The following is a 23,923-nucleotide window of genomic DNA, read 5'->3' as shown; positions in this document are numbered from 1 at the left end:
GCCCTGACTTTCGCGTCACCATCCTCAAAAGTCCACTGCATTTCCTGCGCTCCCCAGTTTTCTGGGGTCATTTTAGTGGAGAGATGAGGTGGGCTTCTTAAAGAAGTTTTCTTGCAGTTTCCTACAGAATCTGAACACCGAGAGAGCGCCTCACACGTGCACGTTCTGGGAAAGCCGCATGCAGGCCTCTCCGGTCGCGCAGCAAGTGCTCCGCCCCGTGACTCGAGTCTAGATGAAAACTCCGCACCGGGCTTTAATTTGAGTAAAGCTGTTATTAATCGACATATTCAAACTGCACTTGTCCTTCCCCAAAATGCTGCAGATCCACAGATTTTCACTTCTCCCGGTGCCCCTTGTGTCCCGGGAGAAGCTACTCTCGGGACACAAATGCCCTTCTGTGCCTCACAAACAGCCATATTCAGGGACACAAAGGCTCACTGTAGTGAAAACGTTAGTATTCAGATGCGCTCGGGTTTCATTAATGCATTGAATCACGTACAATGCAGCCATTGCCGACTCTCTGCATTTGTGTTAACTTATATCAGCCACGCAAGCTGAAGCCCAGCGACAAAATCAGGCTCCTTCTGTGGGCACCTGCAGATGCGCACCGCGGCCCTGCAGAAGCCCGCAGCTCCGTGCCGGCCACGGCAGCTTCCAGTCGCTGCTTCGTGCTGCTGCGAGGCAGGGAGGGGTTAGATGGGAGATAAACATTGGTGTTCTCTGTGGCTGAATTTATCCGTGGCCGTGGAAGACGTGCCATATTCTTAGTGGGGTGTTTCTGAGGCTGGTGGCATGGCTGGCATTAGGCACAGCTGAGAGCTGTGCGCGCAAGACCGCAGCAGGATCCCGGGGTCTGGCTGCTGGCCTTGCTCTGGGACCCCAGCAAACGTTTTCGATATCCCTGGGGAGTAAGTTTCTCTGCTTTGAAAACGTGGGTCAGTCTACTGACTTCATGGTGAGTGTCATTCATGGGACAGCCTCTTGACCCCTGCGACTTTGCTGGCAGAGTGTGGAGTCATTTGGCTTTTGTAATTTATGTATCTCTGAAGTGTGTGTTGTGGATATAAAAGCTTCCAGGTATTTGTAACGAAAGGAAACCACGCCCCTTGCCATCATCCCCCAGGTTGGCCGAAGCTTCTTGCCGCCGCAGGACACAACCTTGGCCCTGCACCCTCCCTCTCCCTTGGACCGTAGCCACTCCCACCTGTGCTCACCTGCAGCCTAGCTCACCTGCACCCGGGCTCACCTGCAGGCTGGGCTGAAGCTTCGCCTCCCTTGACGTCTGGCCCCACCTGCACCCCGTTCCTTGGCTGTCTCTGGGTGCTTTCCTAGAAGATGTCATCACTTCACCTCAACCCTGGAAGTCCTGCACCGCCTGGTGATCTGTCTCAAACAACCCCTTCCCCCCTGCCCCCACCTTCCCACCGCCACCTCCCTCCCCTCCTCCCCCACGACCCCCACCCTCTCCCCTCCCCCTCCCCACCCTCCGCTGGCCAGCTCCCTCTCACCTCAGGCCTTGCACAGGACACCCCCAGCTCCAGGCCTCTCTGCTTCTCCCTCCGGGACCAGCCCAGCTCGTTCCTGAGGAGCCCTGCCCGGGGCATCCTGCTCCGCAGACGGCACATCTCATTCACCCAGACGTTCCTCAAGCAGCCTCCCTGAGGCCCCCTATTTGGCTCTTCCCTTAAGTGCCTTACCTGATACGGAGTTACACATCATGCCTGCTTCCAGGGGTCACCACAGAAAAGGGCCCAGAGCGGGTGGCTTGGGGCAGCAGGAGCGTCTTCCCTCACAGTCCGGAGGCCAAGTCTGCGGCCAGGTGTGGCAGGGCCATGCTCTCCCGAGGCTCTGGAGACGCTCTGTCCCAGGTGTCCTGTAGACACCTCAGGCCAGCGTCTGCTCCCGTGGTCGCATGCCCGCTTCTCAGTGTCTGTGTCTGCATCCCACCCCCCTCTCCTTAGAGGGACAGCAGTCATTGGGTCAGGGCCCCCTCTTCAGTGTAACCCCATCTTGACTTGATGACTCTGCAAAAGACCCTATTTCCAAATAAGTTCACATTCACAGGTCTTGGGGGTCCGGGTGTGGGCACACCATCAGAGGGGACACTCAGCTCACAGCATGCATTGTCATCTGTGTCTGTGCAACAGGGACCACATCTTGTTCATCTGGTGTGGTCCATGACACTTGCTAGCACTGAGTAAGGATGGAAGGGTGGATGGATGGATGGGTGGATAGACGGTGGCTGGGGATGGATAAGCGGGTAAGTGGATGGGTGAGTGGACAAGTGGATGGGTGGGGGCTGGGAGGATGGAGGGGTGGGTGGATGAGTGGATGGGTGGGAGGCTGGGGGGATGGAGGGCTGGGTGGATGGGTGGGGGGCTGGGGGGATGGAGGGCTGGGTGGATGAGTGGATGGGTGGGAGGCTGGGGGGATGGAGGGCTGGGTGGATGAGTGGATGGGTGGGAGGCTGGGGGGATGGAGGGCTGGGTGGATGAGTGGATGGGTGGGAGGCTGGGGGGATGGAGGGCTGGGTGGATGAGTGGATGGGTGGGAGGCTGGGGGGATGGAGGGCTGGGTGGATGAGTGGATGGGTGGGAGGCTGGGGGGATGGAGGGCTGGGTGGATGAGTGGATGGGTGGGGGGCTGGGGGGATGGAGGGCTGGGTGATGTTGGTAAACATCAGTGAACAGGTTGTCGGGAGGTTCGATGGCTGGATGGTATTACAGGAAAGTGTGAGTAAACCACATTTTCTGTGGATAAACAATAAACTTTGGAAGGGATACCAGCTAAACGACGTTCATTTACGCCCACCTCAGTCTTGAGAGAAAGGCTATTTCTGCGGGAAGCTGAGGGGCAGTGGTCTGCAACCTGAAACCTCCCATTCCCACATCAGCTCTCTGACTGTCACCACTTACAGAAGAGAAGCCAACTCAAAATGTCCTGAATAAGCAATTCTCTCTTGCAAAAGGCCTCTTGTGGAATCTGGAAACTAAAAAATTCTAAATGCCCCATTTCTGTAAGGCGTGAATTGCCAAAGATGTGGGAGGTTCCATTTTTAGCAAGGACACTAAAAATACCTTTTGTCGAATGCCTGCTCGCAACACGCTTAGCTTATGCACAGTGGCCGTTTAGATGGTAAACGTCCCATAAATGTGCCTGCAGTCCCGGCGTCTCCCCGCAGCGATGACAGTACCCAGGGGAGAGTGTGTGCCTTTGCTGGGTTGGCTCCGGCCAGTTTTTTGGGAAGGCCTGGTGCCAAATCTGGAGCACCTGAGGCCATTCCCAGGGCCTCTGAGACACAGGGCTGCAAGCAGGGTGCTCAGGCCAGGTCTGCCCGAGGCGGTCAGGGGCCGCCTGGAGCTTCAGGGCGCTCCGCGCATCCTGTGGATTTTGTAGGGGACGGCGGGTCCACCAGCCCGGGAAGAAAGCTGCATTGTCCGCACCCTGCTTTGCACGGCCGTATTCACATCTCACTGTTGTTTGCAGGCGAGGCAGATGCGGACCAGAACAATGGGACCCCCTCGCAGGACACAGCGGTGACAGACTCCAAGCGCACAGCGGACCCAAAGAATGCCTGGCCCGACGCCAACCCAGCTGACCCCGGGGGCCGCCCCCACTTAATCCGCCTCTTTTCCCGAGATGCCCCGGGGAGGGAGGACAACACCTTCAAAGACAGGCCTTCAGAGTCAGACGAGCTTCAGACCATCCAAGAAGACAGTGCCGCTGCTCCGGAGGGCCTGGATGTGATGGCCACACAGAAGAGACCCTCCCAGAGGCACGGATCCAAGTACCTGGCCTCGGCGAGCACCATGGACCACGCCAGGCACGCCTTCCTCCCCAGGCACAGAGACACGGGCATCCTCGACTCCCTCGGCCGCTTCTTTGGCGCCGACAGGGGCGCGCCCAAGCGGGGCTCAGGCAAGGTGAGCTCTGAGGAGTAGAGAGAGGAGCCCGGAGTGCGTGCGGCCGCTGTGGTGTAGACGGAAAGGAAGGGGCCGCAGGCGAGCTCAGCCCTCAGAGGGGACGTGGGCCAGCCTCTGTGCTGTCGGGGGTCAGTGGTCCTCGCTGGAGATGCTATCAGGTCCGCAGCGGGGGGAGGGGGGGCCTGGGTCTCTGCTTCTCATATTTCCCCATAGCCCACGCTTCTGCCCCTGCTCCTGAGGGCTGCGGTCGGGATGTGGCTCTGGATTGGAGAGCGCTGTGAACCTCGTCTCTGGGGTGGGCGTGCCTGTGGGCGTTGCAGAAAAACCATCGCATTCTGGGGGCTTTTGTGTCTCATGCCTGGGGGCTTTGTGGCTGTTCTGCTGGCTCTGCCCACGTTCTGGGGCTTCACTTTGAGGTCAGCCAGTTTTTTTTGTTTTTTTTTTTTTGGACTCAGTGCTGCTAGCTTCATGTTGATTGAGGACTTTTGAACAAACTCAAAATTTAAATTCACCTTGAGTGGATATTCTTTTCTGCCTGAGTGAGTTGTGTGGGGGAATAGATGAACGTGTCTGTGAATCAAAACTGTATTATTTCGGTATTCCATTAGTTTGAGTATAGCATTTGTGAAGTCTCTTTAAGTGTTCTGCAGATAAAAATGTGTCACAAGAGAAAAATGCTCCTATTGTGGTCGGTTTGCGACGCTGGCTTCTGGGCTGGGTGGGGAGGAGGTCGTCTGTGGCTGGCGTCTCACTGCAGAGGTAATCCCTGAGGGGCATCGGATGGCAAACACATGGCATTCGTGGCCCCCAACTTCTTAGGGTGTCATATAGGTGGGCCATTTTGGGAGGAGTGAGGTTTTGCTGCAAACTCGGTTTATCGGGTGTGCTTACCAAGCACCTGAGATGCAGCCAGGCTTCCGGCCGTGCCCTGTGCTTCAGCTGAAAGGCCTGAAAGGGAACGTCCGAGGCTCTGGAGCAGAGGCCCCCGGCATCCTAACGGAACGTGGTCAACATGGGGGCGCCGGGAGTGGAGGCGCTTCTCGAATTTGCTTTAGTCTCCGCCTTTAAGTCTTAAAGTGACTGACGATCTGAAATGGTTGGAGACAATCTCAGGTGTCGCTCCGCCTTTTGTATTAAGGCGTCAAGGTTCTGGGCCCGGCCAGCCTCTCTGGCACCTGCTCAGAGCTGAGACCTGTCACTTGACGCTTGGCAGGACCTCGCGTGAGTGGCGCTCGAGGTGCCTGACGTGCTGACAGAACTCATTCTCTGATGGGTTCCTCGGGTGTCCTGGACACGGGGCTGTCTCCCCTCACCCTGAAATGCGGGTCTAATGCTAATTTCAAGCACAGCTGTCAAAGCAAACCTCGCTGTTGTGCAAACACCTGGCACGCGTGCGACCCCTCCCGTCCCGAGACCTTACACTGCCCTGCTTCCCACCAGGCGCAGGAAGAGCCCGCCCAGCCCGCGCGGCAGGGCGCAGTAGCCGCGGCGTGCGCTACAGGGCAGCCCCGCCGCGGGACGGCTGTGAGCGTGCGGCCGGCCCCTGTGCCCTCCTCTCAGACTGAGCCCCTGGTCTGCGTCCCTGTTTCCCTTCCTTTATGTAAATGTACGGGCTTCATTGCATTTAGTCTCGTCTTCGACATTCCCAAAGGAAAGACCCCAAGTCTCCGAAGTGGGCCTCCACTTTGCAAAATCGTCTTGCTGGATCATCGAGGGTCCAGAGAAATCAAAACATTTCCGCAGGATTTTAAAAAACTAAAAACAACATTTAAAGACTTGTTTTTGCACTTTCGAAGTGTCCATTCTGTTCATGACTGGATGTTGAATAAAGATTTAAAACTGCACAGCCTTGCCGTTTGATGCCACAGAACCCCATTCAAGTCCCGTGTGTCACAGACCAGCTGCTCATCACAGACACAGGCCAGGCTCACGGGCCTGCTGAGTCACTTTGCTGCAAATGCACCAGCGGGGGGGGGGGGGGGGGGGTTCCTGGCAGTGTTCGTTCAGGTCACCTCTTCTATTGTGGGTTCTTTGCTTTTAAACCCTGGAGGCGTGCGTGTAAACACGCTCCCCCCAGCGGCACAGCCACAGGGCTGCGAGGTCGGGGTGCTTATTAGTGTGGCTCATTGTTCGCTTTGCTGTCTTTGTAAGTCAGGAGAGCCCTTGTTTTCTCACAAGCTGGAAAGGTCCTTCGGATGAAAGTCTGAGAAAAGATGTGAATCCGAAGGCTTGATGATTGTAAAAGCCCATTTCCCCATTTTCTGCTCCTAAGATAACCATCTAAGGGGCACCGGACGCTCAGGGCACCCCAGCCTGGAGCGGCGGCCTGGCTCCGCTGGCCTGTGTCTGGGGGAGCAGTCACTCTGCTCAGCTGCACAGAGTAGGCCTTTAGGGTAGAGTCATGTGAGGCCGAATGGAGCCCAGGGACATGGGGCTGCTTGTTCCCCCCTCCCCTGGGGTTAGCGGCGCCCCCCAGTCCTCGGAATGCGCCAGCGCACCCGCCCTCCGTGTGGCCGGGAGTTGACATTCAGGGAGAGCCTTGAGGAGGCATAATGTTTTGAGAGCCAGAAATGACAAGCGAATTCATAGAGACGACGAGTCTTTGTCGCCAGAGAACGACGGGGTTGTTGCTTAAGAACCAGGTTTCCAAGGCCCCGGAATGTGCCGCCTGGTGAGGAATGGGTGGCGGTTGGCACGGAGATCACGCTGCCTTGGCTCGGGTTCAGGAGGAGGGGTCTCCCAAGCTGCCCTCGTCCCCCCTCCCACCCATCAGACCCGCCTGCCAGCTTGTCCCTGGACCGACACCGAATCCTCAGGCTGGACACCAAAACCGTGACACATTAGCTTGGAAAGTGACTCAGGTGGACACAGATGTGACACCCAGACAGGACGTGACCTGTTAGGAAAGGGGCAGGGTAGGCCTGCGTCTCCTCCCTCCGCACCAGCCTGCGTCCCTGGAGGTGTCGCGCAGCAAGTCTGCAGGCCGGTGGCAGCCCCTGCCTTTCTCCGTTTACTTTGTGGTCGAAGCTGCGTTTATCACCCGCCAGTCTCCGCGCCCCGTCCTCAGCGTGCAGTACGACTTCCTGTGGTTTTGGGTGTGTGGGATAGAAACTGTTTCTGCCCTTCAGTGCTCTGGGGTAGAATCAGGCTTGTGAACTAATCACCACGTTCTGTCTCCTTACTTTTTCCCATTGCATTTTAATTTCACTTAACACATTTTAGTTCTGTGGTAACTTACCTCCTCACTGTTAACACGATACCCGAATTCTGTAGCTGTGCTCTGTAACCCCCGGGGGAGGGTGACAACGGCAGATGGCCTGGAGGACACAGCACACAGGGCCTGAGTAGGGCGCCCCGCCCCGAGTGGGTCCAGCCCCAAAGCCAGTGGAACGGCACTCACGCATCTTGGTTCAGCGTGTTTCCGCTCACAGAGGAGCAGTGATGCTCGCAGAACCAACGTGGGTCTCAGCGTGAGTGTCGGTGGCAAGGACCCGGCCGTGCAGCACATACATGTGCCACGGACTTGGCCAGAGGTCGTCCTGGAGAAACTCCAGAGGCGCTGGGCATGTTTATTTCTGCACCCATACACGTTCCTGCAGGAATTCCTTTGCAGCGTCATTACCCTGACGGATTATTGATCAGTGATTTCCCCGGCTCAGCTCCCAGCGCTTTGCCGTGTCCTCCTGCGGTCTCCACACCGATTTTAAACAGGCGAGAGTTAAAATTGGGATGTGCCGTCCCCGCGTCGGGGGTGACTTTGCCGCGTTCTCTGTGCTGAGTGAAACATTTGTAAAGTACGTTGATGTATTTAATGGTGACTGCCTTCTGGCGATTATATCCCAATTTGATTTTGTGATGAACTTCTGCTTTTTATATATTTCTTCCTTTTGTGCATTTATTAAACATTCTAACAGCCTGAGGATGGTGTACTAATTGCATGTGAGTTTTTTTTAAGTTGCTTTTTTTTGGTGTCCCTCCCTTACTAAGCACAGTGTGTGACTGGCATTTCCCTGGCACAGCTGCCAACAGGTGAGTCTGGGGCCAGGGCACCCGCCACGGCTGCACACGCGGACGGTTCTCACGCATCTGCCTTTACACTCAGACGTTTCATTCTTTCTTCTCCATGAAGAGTGTGGCGCCCTGGCCTTCCTGGTATGGCTGTCCTCGTTCTGCCTGATGTTTCTAGTGTTCCTCTCAGAGCACAGCCCTGCACCTGTCGGGGGAAGTGACCGTTCTCTTGTGTGTCGGGGGCACAGGACTTCTCAGCAGCATTTATTGAGTGACTGTGCTCCCTGGGAGGGGACTACGAGGGGGCGAAGCAGCACTCCAGGATGAACCTAAAGGGAGAGGCAGACTGGCTCCTTCAAGGGTGCCAGGGAGGGTCTGCGGTCGAGGGCAAGCTTGGGGTTGTTGGTGAACTAGAAAAAGGAGCAGAGACGTGATTTCCTTCCATTCGTCTGGACCGCGCATCCTGCCAGCAGACCTTGGTTCTAACTGGCCTCCTTCTAAAGTCATTTCCACTTTATGTCATTTCTTTCCATCATCATTGATTTTCCTTTTGGTAAACGGAACAGGCAATCCTTCAGGTGATGGAGAGCTTAGCCTGACATCTTAGGGGATATCTCAGCATTAGGGAAAAACACGCTCGCCAGACCTCACGTGGGAATCACTGAGGTATGGATTTAGCCTTCGGAACTGGAGAGGTATCTCCTCCCACTCTGGTTTCACAAGTTATCCTAGAATTTTTCCATTATGTACATCGCCACATTCCGAGATGCTCGGAAGTCATCTGACTTCGCTGGAAATTAGTAAAAAGCAGGGTGAGAGAGGAATTAAAATGAGCTCTTCTGTAAGCTGGACACATGGTTTCCGGGAGGGGCTCCTCCTGCCTCCCCCGAGCCCTGGCGGGGGCCTCCTCACGCCTCCTCCCCAGGTGCCCTCCCTCTCTGGTCCTGAGCACACCTGGACACGTGTGCTTGCCCACAGACACAGAGGGCTGGTCCCCCTCCTCCCACCGCTTCCCGAGGGGCAGGCTTCCAGGGAGGGGTCCAGAAAGCCAGTCAATCACTGGTGGTGGGGGGCGCCCTGTCTCAGAGCTGTGGGCTCCGTCCCCACCCCGGGCTGCACCGCCAGCGCCCAGGAAGCCAGGGTGGCAGTAGAGGGGGCTGAACACCCGCCCCCAGAGCTGCCTAAAAATGTCACCAAGAGATGCCTCTTCATTTAGAAAGGACGTTGTCTGAAATAGAGGACAAGTAACTAGAAAAGTCTTTTGACCCAGTGCAGCAGGGACTTGCCCAGGTGTGCCACCTCTGAGGGGCTTCACCCCCGGGGGGGGGCAACCAGGCCTCATCAGGGCAGAGACTCCACAGCTTTATCCACTGAGACACACTTTTAAATACTCTGTAGTGTGTTCCCTTCACAGTAGCATTTCTAGAACGCCTTAATATTTTTCTGTGTCACAACTGCTGCTTAGTTCCATGTATAACTAGCCGTTCACCTGTTTTTTAAAAATCCACTTCATCTATAGCCAGTCGAAGGCGTCTCTTGAAACCTGTGACACTGACTTCATCTCTTGACCCTGTAAGGCTGCTTCTCTCTCTCTCTCTCCATCTTTCTTCTTGGTATCCGCTGTGGACAGTCGAGAGGACCTCCCTGCAGGCCACTTACCTTGGTCCTGCGATAATATTCACCCCCGCATCGCTCAGACTTGGCTGGCACAGCAGGTGCTGTCTCACAGCCGATGGGGCAGGGAAAACGCAGTCAGTTAGGGCCAAACACTCTTTAGGAAGCTGTATAACAACAGAGCGCAGGTTAATGCAGATGTCACGTGAAGGAGTATAAACTCCTATTAATACTTGCTCCTGAACGTCACCAAGCACGAGGAAGACCGTCCAGGAGAACGTGGAGCCCCAGGGGTCTGCTGGAGTGACTTCTGAGCCCTGCGTTGCTCTTAAATGAGTTCATTTTACCCTGAAGTACACGGAGGGCCCACAGTGACACCCCGCAGACGACCCCCCACCCCAGAGCAGGAATGATTTCCATTTGTTAAGTCCAGGGCAGATGCGAACGCACTTGCTCTAAAAGGAAAAAATAACTCCACAAATAAAACAGTGTAAAAGTTACTCCAGACAGGCTTCAGAAAGCCTTTGCACCCGTCAGGTGGCCTGGCAGAGGCCTGCTGGACTTGCCGTCTTGGAAATCTTCCATGACTGATGCCAGCTACGTTTTTAAGAAACTTTGGTCACATAATTAGCAACAGAATAGACTCTAAAGGGATCGTTTCCGAAACCTTCCTTCTTGCTCCTTTTTTCCTGCCATCCTTCCTTCCCGGCGTCCCTGGGGGTTGTCCCCTACCGCCTTCCCCGGGTCCCCCGATTCTGCAGGCTCTCGCGGGTCCGTCTTCCATCGTGGTCACACACCCTCATTCCCCACTCACCGTCCGCACCTGCCGGGGTCTGGCCAGCAGGTCACGGGCACACCTGCAGGAGGCCCAGGGGCTCCACCCACGGCACCCACGTGGACTCAACTGGCCACTCTGTCCCCCCTGCCCGGCAGGTCCCGTGGCTCACGCAGAGCAGGAGCCCGCCGTCCGCTCCTGCCCGCCGGCCGCCCGGGCTGTGCAACATGTACCAGGTAAGGTGAGCGTCCCCCGCCCATGCGTGGTGGCAACTTGCGGCCGCGGAGGAAGACATCCTCTCTTGATTCAGGGTGGGTCCTACGAGGACGAGCCCTGGGAGTGAGCCTTGACCCACTGCCCCGTCTCCTGGGAAAGCCAGCGCCGGGCAGACACGGAGCGCTCAGCAAGTCCAAGAGGAGCTGGCTCTCAGGCCGCATCCCCCAAGTGCCCTGGGGTGGAGGGCGAGCCCTGGGACCTGCCCCCCTCCCACTGGTCTTCCAAGCCCATAGGGACTGTGGGGTGATCGCGTGGACAGCAGGGGCAAAACACCCCTAGGAGAAGCATGGGATCAAGCCTGGGTCAGACTCTGGTCATGCAGGGCAGGGGGCACAGCCCCATGGGGACTCCGAGGTCTGGGTGCCTGCTGTCCCAGCACAGCCGGCCTGTGCCCCACCTGCCTTCTTAACCTGAGAACAAGGTTGAAAGCACGTGCTGTAACACAAAACAGGAGGGCGGCTTCTGGCCCTTGATGCAGCCCCAGGGCTGAGCAGTGGGGCCCACGGAATCCTGATGGTGGATCATTCCTCTTTAAAGGCATCAGAGGAGGGGCTGGGAGAAGGGACGAAGACAGGCCAGAGAGGCGTCCACAGACCTCTGGAGGGGAGGGGCAGCTGTCACCACCCCCACGTGACGGTGTGACTGCAGGGGCTGCAGGATGCCCAACCCCAGCTGATCCCGGGGGCGAGCAGCTCTACGAAGGCCAGGGGGCTCGCCGGGCTCCCAGGCAGGGCGGCAGGAGGCCGGCGCTCAGGACCCTGCGCCATCATCACCCCGGACACAGCAGTGACGGGGCTGCTGGCTGCATGGGAGGGGCTTGTCCGTCAGGCCACCGGGCAGCGGGGATGAGTCCGCACCTGGATGGCTGCAGGGGGTTGGGGGGCCGCCGCCCCCACTAGTTGTGCTTCTGCTGTTCCTCATGCTCACTGCGCAGGGGGCTCTTTTCCTGTGGCTTCCCCTTAAAGCACGCACCCCACCCCGAGGAAGGCGCTGAGGGCCCGCCCCCTGGGGGCCCATAATCTCTGGGGCCCTTGGGCTTCGGCTTGATTTGGACTTGGCCATGAGGAAGCCGAGCCGGATGGCCCTCCTGGGAAGGCCCAGGGTTCCCAGGCTCACTGTCACCCTGTAACACGGTGGGGGGACAGGGTCCGGGGAGGGCAGATGTCCCCAAAAAGAGACCCACATGTTCCCTTCACCCTGAAGCCACCCAGAGCCCCCTTCTCTCCTCCACCATCAGAAAGCAGAGCGGCTCCACCCAGAGGCCCCACTTCACCACCAGTCCCGGGCGCAGAGCAGGAGGGCGGGGGCTAGGACTTCGGTGTTGAGTGGATGTTTAGACTGCTCAACAGAATGCTGACTTCTCTTTGCGGGGAAAAGCTGCAGCCCTGGCCCCCATGTCTTCACCCTGGACAGACCACTGCGCCTCCACTTACAAACCTGGCCAGAGACAAATGGGAGCTCCCATAGCAGCGCCACGTGGCTCCGGCTCCGGGCTGCGGACGCAGCGTGAGGGGCGGGGCGCCTGCGGGCCTTCAGTCACAGGCCTTCGCCTTTGTCATCTGTCCTCTCACGGTCCCCCCGGTCCTCACGGGGTCCAGGTGGGCTTGAGGGAACACACTGGAAGAGCCCGGAAGGTGTGGACGGACTAGGCGGCCATGTGCGTGTCTGGGGGCGGGGCTCACACGTGGATTCAGGGACAGGAAGACGAGGTGGAGCAGGGGTTGACACAAAGCCCCCCCGTCACGGCCGTGTCCTCTCAGCAGCCCCCGCAGGTCCCGGCTGTGCGTGCAGGTTCCAGGGGGGCATCTCGGCACCAGCTTCCCTCCCGCAGGTGGAGCCTCGCAGCTCTCACGCCCCCCCACCTGCTCCCCCACCGAGTAAACACTAGGCCACTGTCCGCCCTCTGGGAGAAGGGCTGGCAGCTATTTTCAGCGTCCTCCTCCAGCATGTTGGCATCTTTATTAGTTCAAGAAACCATTTTGGTTTTTTTTTTTCTTTTTCGGAGGGAGGAGTTAATGGCACCAGCCATGGGTAAAGGACTGAAGGATCAGGCCACCCTAAATGGCTTTAAAATCCACTTGTCCTGAGATCCCACGACCAAGGCCTCTGAAATAGGTTCTCGGAGGAGCCGGAGACGCTGGGTGAAGCCACGGCTGAGCACCGCCTCGAGGGGGCCCCGGGCCAGGAACCAAACCCCCCCCCTTCCCCTGAGTTCCAGGAGCTCACAGCGGACGCACGACGTCAGGCGGACGCGCGGGGCCCAGGCATCCCAGCACTCCCCTCCTTCCCTCTGTCCATGTATCTCTGTGTACAAACCCCCAGAAAGGGGGAGAAGGCCCAGCGGCCACGAGTCCATGTACTACACTGGGGAGCAGCCGGCTTCTTCAGGAACTGGCCGCCCCGCCCCCACCCCACTGGGGACTCGAATCCAGGGGATTTCAGCCTTGTCTCAGTCTGATGTGGGGGCTGACACTCCCGGGGCTGTAACGTGCCTGTGGGAAGGGTGGGTAGCCCCAGGACACGAACTTGTACCTGAGGCCCCCGAAGCAAGCTGGGAAAGCATGATTCCGAGGTGGAGACGAGGAGGAGAACACACAGCGGGGACGTCGGCACCGGGTGAAGGCAGCAGAGCCTCTTCCTTCCGCTCCCTCATCGGGCCACCCCGGCCCCGCGTGGCTGGGCCTCCCAGAGCGCATAACGCAGAGCACCTGGTGCCTGTGGGTGGAAGGCGCTGGAAGGGCGCCCTGAGCGGGCAGCAGGGAGCAAATGCCTGGCCCGGCACCCCCAGTCCCCCCTGTGCCAGCTTGTCCGGGCCCTGGAGATGCCGGAGAGCAGGGGACAGCCGCACGCAGCTCCTGCCCCTCGGCTGCTCTGACTGGTTCCCCTTGAAGTCCCTCTGCCTCCGTCCCGCGGCCCCTGGGAGCTGGTCCTCGCCAGCCTGGAGAGGACACTGTCCCTGTCCGGCCACCCGGTCGTGGGGTGCACCCAGAGTCGCCTGCCTGGCTCTGAACCCACAGCCAACCATCCCCAGGGCACTCGGGGGTGAAGGAGTTAGACTCTCGGTACCTGGAGAAGTGCAGAGTGAGAATCGGCGCTGGGTTGCAGGTCTGATTCCTGGGCTCAGCCTCGTATGTCTGCTCTGAGCTGCCTTTTCTGGCCTGGAAAGTGGCAACCGTATCAAAAATGACTGTCCTGCCGCTGGGGGCCTGTGCTGATGCAGAGAAAGAGAACCCCCACTCCTCGTGCTGGGAAAGACCGGCGTCAGCCTGCCTCCCGCAGGGGCCGGAGCCACTGAGCACAGCCCCTGCGAGGCCGCGTCCCCACCCCACCAGCTCTGGCCCTCGGCCTTTGGGTTTCTGCTCTCAGACCTCGGTTTCCTCACCAGAAGATACAGGCGTCAAGCGACAATGGAGGACATTTCTTTGAAGACGAAGGCGCCAGCAGCCCTTTCCTCAAGCCTCCAGGGACTTCCTCAGCCGAGTGACAGTGCACCTCTCTCCCTTGAGTGCCCAGGGCGACATCACGTGCCTCAGGCTTGTGGGGTCTTGTTCTGCTCAGAGAAAACACAGCCTCGGTCCCTGGGCGTCCCTCCCACAGGAAGGCCACCCTGAGACTCCCCTCCTACTCAGTCTTCCAGTTTTCTGAATTGGATTTCTTCATAATTTCCAAGTGTGTGGCTCTGACCAGAGCAGGGTGGTCTGGATGGGCCTGGAGGTCTGGCCGTGGGGACCCAGAGCAGATCAAATTCCTCGGGGACCGTGCTGACGCGGGTGGGCAGGCCGGCTGGCTGTCCTTGGACCTCATGTCTCCCAGAGCGGGGCCGGTGGTCTAGTCCGCCCCCCGCCTCAGGGGCTGCCCCCCAGCGCAGCCGCACCCAGCTGTAGCCTTCACTTGCTGGAAGGCCTGTTGCAACTTGGCTTTTCCTTCCAGAATAAGTCTTCCAGACTCTGCGGCCTGTAAACTGCTGGCTGTCATCTTGTGCGAGGGAACAGTTGAATTCCAAGCCAAGAAAAGGCATCCTGAGTGACTGGTTTCTGCCTCTACTGAGATGTTACCTTGATATTTATGCTGGAAAGCCTTCTACATGCTGTACACACACAGAGGCCTTTAATGGGTGCCTGGGAGCAAAGGGAAAAGGTCGGAGCGGTTACAGCCATCATCCATCCCTGCCTCCCACCATCTTGGAAGGAGACCCAAGGAAGCCCCCCAGATTCCACATTCAAGAACTTCGCTCTCAGCACCAGCTCTGCTGCCCTGAGGGGGTGAACAGCGGGGAGCCTTCCCTGCGGGGAGGAGGAGCCCGTTCCTCCAGCCGCAAGCTCCCCAGGCTTCCCAGACGAGATGGAAGGGCCGTCCCATGCATCAAGCAACGCTCCTGGCAGGGAGGCCCCGGGCAGCTGCGCATCAGACCGGACAAGATGGGACCCACCTGACAGCAGCGTCCCACTCCAGCCGGGGCCCCATCCACCTCCACGGCCTCCTCCTCCATCACATCCACTCACTGGGCCGAGAGCTGGAAACTGGCCGCGGAGGTGCCCGCCTGAGGTTAAACCTCCATCAGAAAATGCAGAAAATGCTCCGTCCCCGCAGTGTCCGCTGAGCCAGCAGAGCGCGCTGACTGTGATGCCGACTTGCGGTGCTTCTGTGCCTGGGGTGACCTCACTCCCGTGGCTCATGGAGTCTTGCTCTGTCACCACCCAGAGGCCCGTGACTCCAGCCCTTGGGCGGCGTCCCCGGAGGCAGAACCCTTGGTCCCGAGGAGGCCGGGGGCTTCTGTTCCCTCATTTCAGAGAGAAAGAAGCCATTGCGCCCCTGCCCCCGGCGTTCAGCTTCACATTCCGCCAGGAGCACGGAGTCTCCAGCTTGGAAACCAAACCGGTCCCTCTAGTCACAGCTGAGCGACCGCCCCACCGAGCGGAGCTTCAGGGACACAAGGGCCGCCCTCACCAGCCGGCCCTACGCCCCGCCAGCCACCTCGGTCCCAGCGTCTGAGAAGAAATGTGTCATCAGAATGGTCGCCGGGTCACCGAAATTTTCCGTCTGCCCCTGAGTCTGCCCAGTGACCGAGCTGCCTGCGGCCAACACCGTGAAGGACAAGCCCACGGTCTCAAACGCACCGAGTCAGGGATTCGGGAACAAACACACTCGAACTCACCAAGGGCCGAACCACAGGGCGACCCACGAGGTCATTCAGACAGAAGGGAGTTCTGTCCGGAACGCAAAGCCTAAGCGCCTCACCCTTGCGGGGGAAACCTGACTCTGTCCCGGGCACGCTGGGCGCCGTCTGAGCGGGAGCGGAGCAACTGCCGCCTCTGAAAACAAAGCGACGAGTGTGGCTGAGAGGCCGGGGGGGGGGGCTCGGGGCCCAGCGACCTGCGGGACAGGCCAGAGCGCCGCGGGCCGGGGAGCATGGAGGGGACAGGCCACGCCACAGCACTGTCCCAGAAAGGGAGCAACATCAGCACGCGTGCGGCTTCCGTGCAGATGGGCCGCGTCTTCTGCAAGCTTGTGCCCTTGGTACCACGCACTCTGGTCTCTCATAGTTATTTCACAGGCCCCCCAGCTCAGCATCTGGCCCATTGCCCTGGGGGGACTTGAAACTGCTCCTTCCTTCCTTCCAAAGGGCTACAAAGAGGTGGCCGGGTGGACAGACCCTGTCACCTCTCACCAGCGACACGGTGGGGAGTCGGCAAGGCCAGCGAGCATGGAGGAGAGCCATTCAGTGGAGCTGCTCAACAGAAGCCACTGAGCCTGCTGCCCCGTGAGGGCTGCCTGAGGACGGGACACCACTTCAGCAGGCTCCTGAAAGGTGTCAAGGGTTAGCATAAGCCACAGAAGCGAAGCCAGAGAAAGTGGGCGGAAGTGCGTCTGCCTCACGGTGAGCTACATTGCATGCCTCTCAAAGAGCGAAGAAAAGAATCCGGGAGAAGCATTATTTGGCTTTGTCACCACTGTCACAAGTAAAGAAATCACTTTGTGACCCCAGGTCTTGCTCTATTCCTTCCTTGTCATGGGCAGTTGGGAAAAACAGCGACACCGTGATTGCGGTTCCAAACAGGTTAACAAGACGAACCGCTCAGCTGCCTGGATCTGAGTTTCTTGAGTCCCGCGGAATCAAAAGTTCCTCTATGGGGTGGGGGAAGTGAAATGCAAATCCCTTTCCTCCCTGTCTCTGGACCCTCAGGGAGACCACCTCGTGAAGGCACGTGTCCTCAGTGGCTCTTTGTGGGTGCGCGCACGGTTCTGCCTCTTCGGCCCGTAGCGTGACAGGACAAGCGGCAAAGCCGTGCATTTGGGGGCAGTTGGTGGGTGGGGCGCTTCCAATCAACCAGACAAAGCAGAAGGCGGCAGACAGTTCAGTTCTGCTCGCTTGGGTTGAGGCATTACTTTTCCACTGAATGCGGGAGCTGACCGGCCCCCAGGTTTCATCCTTTAAAAAACAGCGAACCTGAAAAATCTCGTCTCTCTAACTAGACTTGCGACTGCTGCATCCAACCCCCAGCGTTTGCTAGGAGACCAGGGCTCATTCTGCAGCAAAGAGTGGCGACCACACTCCCCAGTTCTCCGGCTGGTATCTGCCGTCTCTAACCGACGCCACCACGACGCTTTCTTTTTCTTCTCTCTGAGCACATTTTTACTTCCAGCTCATCCCACCTTCACCGGGTGTTAAGTCTACCTACAAACTTTGAAAGAAATGAACACGACTTTGTGGAAGTCCATCCTTCTCTGTTACCTCCCTTTGCTCACGTGGCTGCCCTGTGCTTTCTCACCTGCTGGGACCTGTGGGTTGGGAGCATCTCTTCCCATCCGCACGGGCTCCGCGGGGATCTCACCTGGCGGGGCTGCCGAACGCTGGGAGCCGGACTGGAAGGGAGCAGACCCAGCAAGCTCTTCCCTCAACCTCTCTGAGAACACCGTCCACAGCCGGAGGACGAGGGGTGGCCGTGAGCAGCACTTTTGGTCCAAGACCCACAAGGGTGAAAACACTGATGTGTCCACCCCAGGGTTTAAAGGCAGGTGGCATCGCTGTCTTTGCTCCTTTTTCACACTAGATTCTTCTGGGGACATAAGGAGAACCATGCATTCCTAGAACTTGTGTGACTGACTTGACTCAGAAAGTGCCTGGAAGGAACTTGTCACTGCTCTGAGCCACCAGATGACGGGACCCATCCGAGACAGATCCACAGAGAGGCCACTGTGGGCCAAGCTCTGCCCTGGCATCAGTGCCCATCGCTAAGCCGGACAGCTGCCCGGGGCCTCGGCAGATTTCCCGTCAGGAGTTAGGTGTCCGCTGAAGTCTGATGGCTGTTCAGGAACCATCTGCATCTGTAGATATGTTGCAGAAGAATGGGTTCCAGCTTGCGTTACAGCTCAGTTGTGACAGCAACCTAGATCCCGGCGAGAAACCAAGCAGCACACAGACAGTTGGAGAACTCAAGTTTACTACGCCAGCAGGCCCAGAGAACGTTAACACTTCAAGGTGTGGACCCCCTCTGTAGGTTTACACAGGCCTTTTATAGGCTGCCAGTTTACACTTTGCAACATCGTATGTAAATAAGGTAACAGAAGTTGACCAACGAGGAACAAGCTTTGTAGAACTAGACCAATCAGGAGTGAGCTCCATGCAAATGAAGTACTACAAATGGACCAATCAGAAGTTAGGGAGCTGGACCAATCAGAAGTGAGATTAATAACCAGTCAGGAGTGAGAGTAATAACCAATCAGGAGTGAAGGAAATAAGCAATCAGAAGTGAGCTCAGGGAACTAATAGAATCCTAGGTGTAAGTTAGCCGCTTTAGAGACAAAAAGTGAGATAGAGCCTCTGGGCCAGGGAACCAGACGGTGCTGGGAGGAGAGCAGCGGCCCTGCCTCGGGGTCCTGCCGGTCTTTTTATGGGGCTTCCGCCTCACTAACAGACCCAGGGCCGTCGGCGGGCTGAGCTGGAGACAGCCCGGGGTGAGGGCACCTGCGTCGGCGACCTCCAGGAAGACGCTCGACTCCGAGTTTTAAGAGGGCAGAGGTTTCCAAACAGCCGCTCCGCGCGGAGCTCGGCTCTGTTCACATCACGTGGAAAAGATGGAGCTCGTGTTACCAACACTCCTTGTCAGGTACGCATTGTGTTTGCAGGACCAGTTCCCCCCAAACTGGCGGGTGACGAGCCGGAGTCAGCGTGGAGGGACAAAGCGTCCTCTGGGTGACACCTGTGACCTGCGGGCATTTGGTGCCCCTCACCTTGCCCCGCACCCGGGGCATCACATCATCATGGACACTTTGTCATTAGGGGCCGACGCAAGAGACAGGCAGGATTTTGGAGCTTGGGTTTTAAAGCACCAGAATGAGAGCTGGTCCTGACGGGCCGGCGGTGCCAGCGCGACCACCGCGAGCCCTCCGGCTGCGTTATTTGTGCCTGGGTAGCTGATGATTTATTACTGTTCTCTTGCCTCCTTTGTCCTCATCCGAGTCATTCTTCCAGAAGAGAGAGGCAAGGACATTAATGCTTGGCAGAGGGAGGGGAGGGGGTCCGGTCTCCTGGGGCCCAACAGGGAGGGCACAGGGCCCGCGAGTGTGAACACAGAGTGGGGACACGTCCCAGAACCGCGCGCTTGCTATGATTAGGGTCGTTGGCATTCTGATGGTGGATTCAGGGAAGACTTTAAATTCCTCCCTCAGACAAGAAACAAATTAAGAACTAGAACTCTCTTTTCCCCGAAGCACAAAGCCGCAGGCACAGTGAATATTCATTTTTTTTTCAAGATAACAGCATTTTCCTCTGAGCGGGAATAACTCCATCAATTTGCTCCAATCAAATCCAAACACAAATGATGGCGCAGACAAACGCCTTGTCCCTGTTTCCATAAAACAGCCGCTCACTCATGGAATGGATCTCTCCCCCATCTGAAGACCATCCATCTTCAGATGCATCAGGCGAAAACTAATCTCCCGTTATTATTCGCCAGTTTAAGAACTCCCAGCTCTCCAGCAAATTGGAAAACAGTTAAAAATCCTCCCTGGTGTCTGGGGTGAGGGGGGCCGTGGGGGGGGGGGGGGTGCGCGAAAGCTGCCCAGAAGCCAAGTGCACGAGCTCCTCCCGCTGGCAAAGGACATTAACACAAGTGGAGGGAACACAGTCATTTTTCAAAAACAGCAGTGAGTGAAACAGGCCAACGGAAAGCAATTCATGTTAAAAATCAATGGCATAGCGGTCCTTTATCCCGTGGCCTTCCTCCCATAGTGTGTAAGTTTTTTAGCACAATGTTATTTCATAGGCCATCACGACGTTTATTGTTGTTTTGTTAATCATGACACAGAAAAGGGTAACATGTCAGTGCACGTGCCACCGTGTCGCTGTGGTCACGTCCACATCTCGGGGGCTCCCTCCCACCTGCCGGAAGCCGGGTCTGCACGTGGGCATGAGAGCATGAGCCAAGGTCTTCCTTCATCTGTGGGGTTTCTTCCACGAACGAGTTTGTTCCAAATCTTCACGTAATATTATTTTTCTGAACGACTGAGAGGTTTTCATTTTTTTTAATTGGACAATTTTTTTTTTCTAGTTTCGTTTATCGAGATACTCAGCTGTGTGTGTTTCGGAGTCCCCATGTTAATGTCCTGACCGCAAGTGTAGACGGATGGGCGTGGGGTGGGGTCCGCATCTCGGGTCCCATCTTCTCTGATCACCCAACATCAGGGTGATGGCCACTCCCTCCTGCCCGGTTCTTACTCTACAGGAAGACTGATCTTCGAATTCCTCCTGTGCCTTTTAATCACCTGCAAAGTAAATGAGGGACTTGGAACAGGATAGACGTGAACCCAGAGACACCAGGCGTGGCAAATAATCATAAAGTGTTAACAAGTCTGGCTTTCGGTCCTTCGTGAACACAGATAAATCTGTGCATTAAACCTGTAGGTCAGTTTGGGGAGAACTGGTATCTTTGCCACACTGAGTCTTCTGATCCGTGAATATAGTATGTCTCTCCACTTGTTTGTCTTCTTTGATTTCTTCCACCAGCATTTTCTGGTTTTTGCATAAAGATCGTATACATGCTTTGCTAAATTTATAACTAATATTTGTTTCTCAGGTGCTATTACATACAGTAGTGGCTTTAAATTCAGAATTTTTTAACTAATGTATGAAAACATGACTAACTGTCCTGTCAGTAACAGACCATTGCAGCTGCAACATAGCAATGCTGCTGCAACCACGTGACTACGGCAGAGCCTCCTGGACAGAGTCTGAGTCCAAGGCCTCGTCCAGTCACTCTCCAAAGCATATGTAACAAAATAATCGTGAGGTTTCATGATGGCTGCTCTTACTTAACGTCTGTTCCATGTGTTCAGCTCTGTATTAAAAGTGATCCAGTCGCCGTGTTAATTTGACAAGCAGTTAATGCTTATGGGATGCGTAGCTCTGTGCTGAGGGCCGTAGAGCAGCAATTGCCTTTTTCATGAACGGTTCTGACCCCAGATTCCAAGAACTGGAATACAATTTACCAACTTCATGTGTTCCTTAAAGGATTTAAGTTATTTTTCCCTCAAAAGACTGGTGACCAATGTATTTGTAATAAAACTCACCAAAATATATAGTTCCGCTTTCAGCGTTCAAAGCTGGTATGCGTGATTGTCACGTGAAATATTATTAGCAACCCAGTGCTCCATTAACTGTCTCACAGCAGAGATGAGTTTTAATAATATGAAATGCACATATTCTACCTGAACATTCATTTATAAAATGTAAGAAATTTTTCTAGTTGAATCAAGAATGTGTGAATTAAAGTGCATGGTGTTTCCATGACTCAAAATCTAACACATCATGCAGAAAAAAACGGTATATAAACACCAAAGTAAGCGTAAGTTGTACTAAATTTTGAGTTGTTTTCATTCTTTTCTGCCATTAGGACGGCACCTAGTAAATAACCCCACTCGGCAGAGACGCTAGACCTTAAAGGTCGCTTTTTGTCAGGAAGTAGTTTACACAGTCACCTAGCTCATTTGTTTCCTTTTTAATTCTTAATTTTACACTCTCTTCACTGGAGAAGTGTGTGTAAGGCTGGCCAGCAGGGCAGTGGGGGCCTGGGGGGGCTCGTGGACACCTTGTTTAAAGGACAGAGAGGGGGCCGGTCCACTCAGGGCCAAGACAGTTCTCAGAAAATAGAGGAAAACCTGGGCACATGGTCCAGTGTCGGACCCCGAGGGGGCCTTCCAGGCCAGCGAGAAAGGAAGAGGCTGAACTGAGAGAAGCAGGCGCAGGGAGAGGTTGTGGAGGGGAAGGAGGGAGGCAGCGTCCTTCGCAAAGCCGCACGGGCTGGAACGGGAGGAACCGGAGGAGGGCCACCCCGGCCTTCGCTTCAGTGCCGATGTCGGGGAGGGCACACGTGCCAGGAGTGTTTTAAAGCAAAACCTGCAAGGTTTGTTAGCTGAGCTAATAGGGGAGGTGGAGCAGAGTCCAGGGGGACGGCAGGGTTTCAGACCTCGCGGGGGGTGTGGGAAGGCCATCAGCTGGGGAGTCAGAGACGTGAGCGGTAACTAGTGTGTGGGCAGCACGCCTGGAACTGGCGCCAAGGACAACACACCTGTACTGAGCGCCAGTACAGCGGGCCTGTATCTGGTACCAAGGACAGCGTGTCTGCAGCTGGTGTGGGGACAGTGCACCCGTAACTCCAAGGACAGTCCAGTCGGGGGTGCAAATCTCACCTGTGAAACTAAGCCCATGAAACACACTAAATTCTCGAGAAGCACTTTTTAGGCTTGGTGGCAGCAGTGTCTCCTGCGTGCGACGACGGCCTTCTGAGCCGCACGCACCAAGCGGGAAATGGAGGGACGTGTTCACGAGGCTTCGGCACATTTTACCGACTGGCTTTAATGAAATTCTCCTGACGACGGACTCTGGCCCCCTCCTTCTGAGCACGAGAAGCAGCTGGGAGGCCCTGTTAGCGCCTCTGCAGAGGGTGCCCTGTCCGCACCTTCCCCCCGGGCCCCTCCCCAGGGCGGGCGGGCTCCTGCGGGGGCACAGGCAGCGGCCAGCCAGCCAAGGGGGCCGCGAGGCCGCGGGAAGCGAATTGCTGCCCGGCCCAGCGACGCTCACCACTGCTGTCTCCTCTGCACCAGTCACTGACCCAGAAAGTTCTGGTTCCATGGACGGTGGCTGGGCCTGGGCACAGTGCCCAACAGTCCTGCCCTGCTCGCTCTGGCCAGGGAGCGGTGGCCCAGGGCTGGGCGGACGGAGGGGCCTCTGTGACCCTGGCGCTGACTGTGAGAGGCAGGTGGCAGTTCACACGCGCAGCTATGATGTGCTGCTACGGCTGTTTCATGTGCCATTCCTGAGTGTTTTCCTTTACCCAAAACAGGAGCCGGGGGAAAGGCGCTCTTCCTCCCCATGGTAGCTGGAATCGCCCTTAGGTGACCTTCATCACCCTCTGCCCCTTCTGCGACCCCTGTCACTACTACCCAGGCCAGTGCCTCGCGCTGGCCTGCGGTGGGGTCCTCCCTCCCGCCAGGGCTGCGTCTCAGGGTGCATGTGCAGCCTCCCAGCATAAGTCCTGATTGAAAAAGAATCTGGGTCCACAGAAAAGGGACAAGACCGAGGGACGGGCTGTCCTGAGATCCCCGCATCCTATCTTTCAGGATGGACATCACGCGGCGAGAACCACGCACTACGGCTCCCTGCCCCAGAAGTCGCAGCACGGCCGGCCGCAAGACGAAAACCCTGTAGTGCAGTTCTTCAAGAACATTGTAAGTGCGCCCGTCCCGCTGCACCTGACGGGGTGGGGGGAGAGGAGATTACAAGGATGAGGGGGCGCCTGGCCAAAGGTCTGAGCATATCCCCCAGGTGACCCTGAACTCCTGACCCAGAGGGTCTGAGTGTATCCCCCAGGTGACCCTGAGCTCTGACCCAAGAGGGTCTCAGTATATCCCAGGTGACAACTCCCTCGTCCTCAGGGTGAGACTGGCCTCAGGAGCTCGGGCCTAGCTCCAGGTCCCAGCTGCACCTGCCTCTCACTGAACTCTGTGTCCTACCAAAGAACTCAGTCGTTTTGATTGTAAACTGCTATGAGGTCCTTAGTTTAAAAATACAAGCTTTGCGCAGCTGAGGAGACAGCAGAAAGGTCAGGAGATTGGGGGCAGGAGGGACTCAGGGACCAGGGGCTCGGGGGGGGTGGGGCGGGGAGCCTGCTGTGACAACACCAATGGCAGGTGCCCCCACATGTCGTCAGCACGCGTGGGCTGCACAGCACAGTGAGCCCTGATGCAAACCATGGACTTCAGAGGTAACAGGTCAACCCCGGCTCATCGCTGTAACAGAAGGGCCACACCGAAGCCAGGGGTCCTAGCA

General features: G+C 57.0%; 1 protein-coding gene and 1 long non-coding RNA gene across 7 annotated transcripts in view; one reads left to right on the top strand and one right to left on the bottom strand.

Annotated features, from left to right (window-relative positions):
- The window catches only part of MBP (myelin basic protein), an 83,278-nt gene that overhangs the window by 51,821 nt on the left and 7,534 nt on the right, over nt 1–23,923 (top strand). For 3 of the 6 annotated variants that reach the window (XM_031441733.2, XM_031441732.2, XM_064480454.1), the window contains exons 4-6: nt 3,487–3,923; nt 10,479–10,556; nt 23,215–23,322. In XM_031441733.2, the coding sequence (XP_031297593.1) occupies nt 3,487–3,923; nt 10,479–10,556; nt 23,215–23,322 (623 nt within the window). The remainder of the gene's footprint in view (nt 1–3,486; nt 3,924–10,478; nt 10,557–23,214; nt 23,323–23,923) is intronic. The other 3 variants (XM_031441735.2, XM_031441734.2, XM_064480455.1) reach the window with 1 other exon arrangement.
- Nucleotides 12,520–15,866, bottom strand: LOC135319537 (uncharacterized). Its single transcript, XR_010378216.1, has 2 exons — nt 13,663–15,866; nt 12,520–13,311 (listed from the first exon to the last, which is right to left on the bottom strand). It is a non-coding gene; the product is annotated as an uncharacterized LOC135319537 (long non-coding RNA).

Source organism: Camelus dromedarius, chromosome 28 (genome assembly GCF_036321535.1).
Source record: "Camelus dromedarius isolate mCamDro1 chromosome 28, mCamDro1.pat, whole genome shotgun sequence".
Classification (NCBI taxonomy): Eukaryota; Metazoa; Chordata; class Mammalia; order Artiodactyla; family Camelidae; genus Camelus; species Camelus dromedarius.
This window is presented reverse-complemented; position numbering and strand designations above follow the sequence as displayed.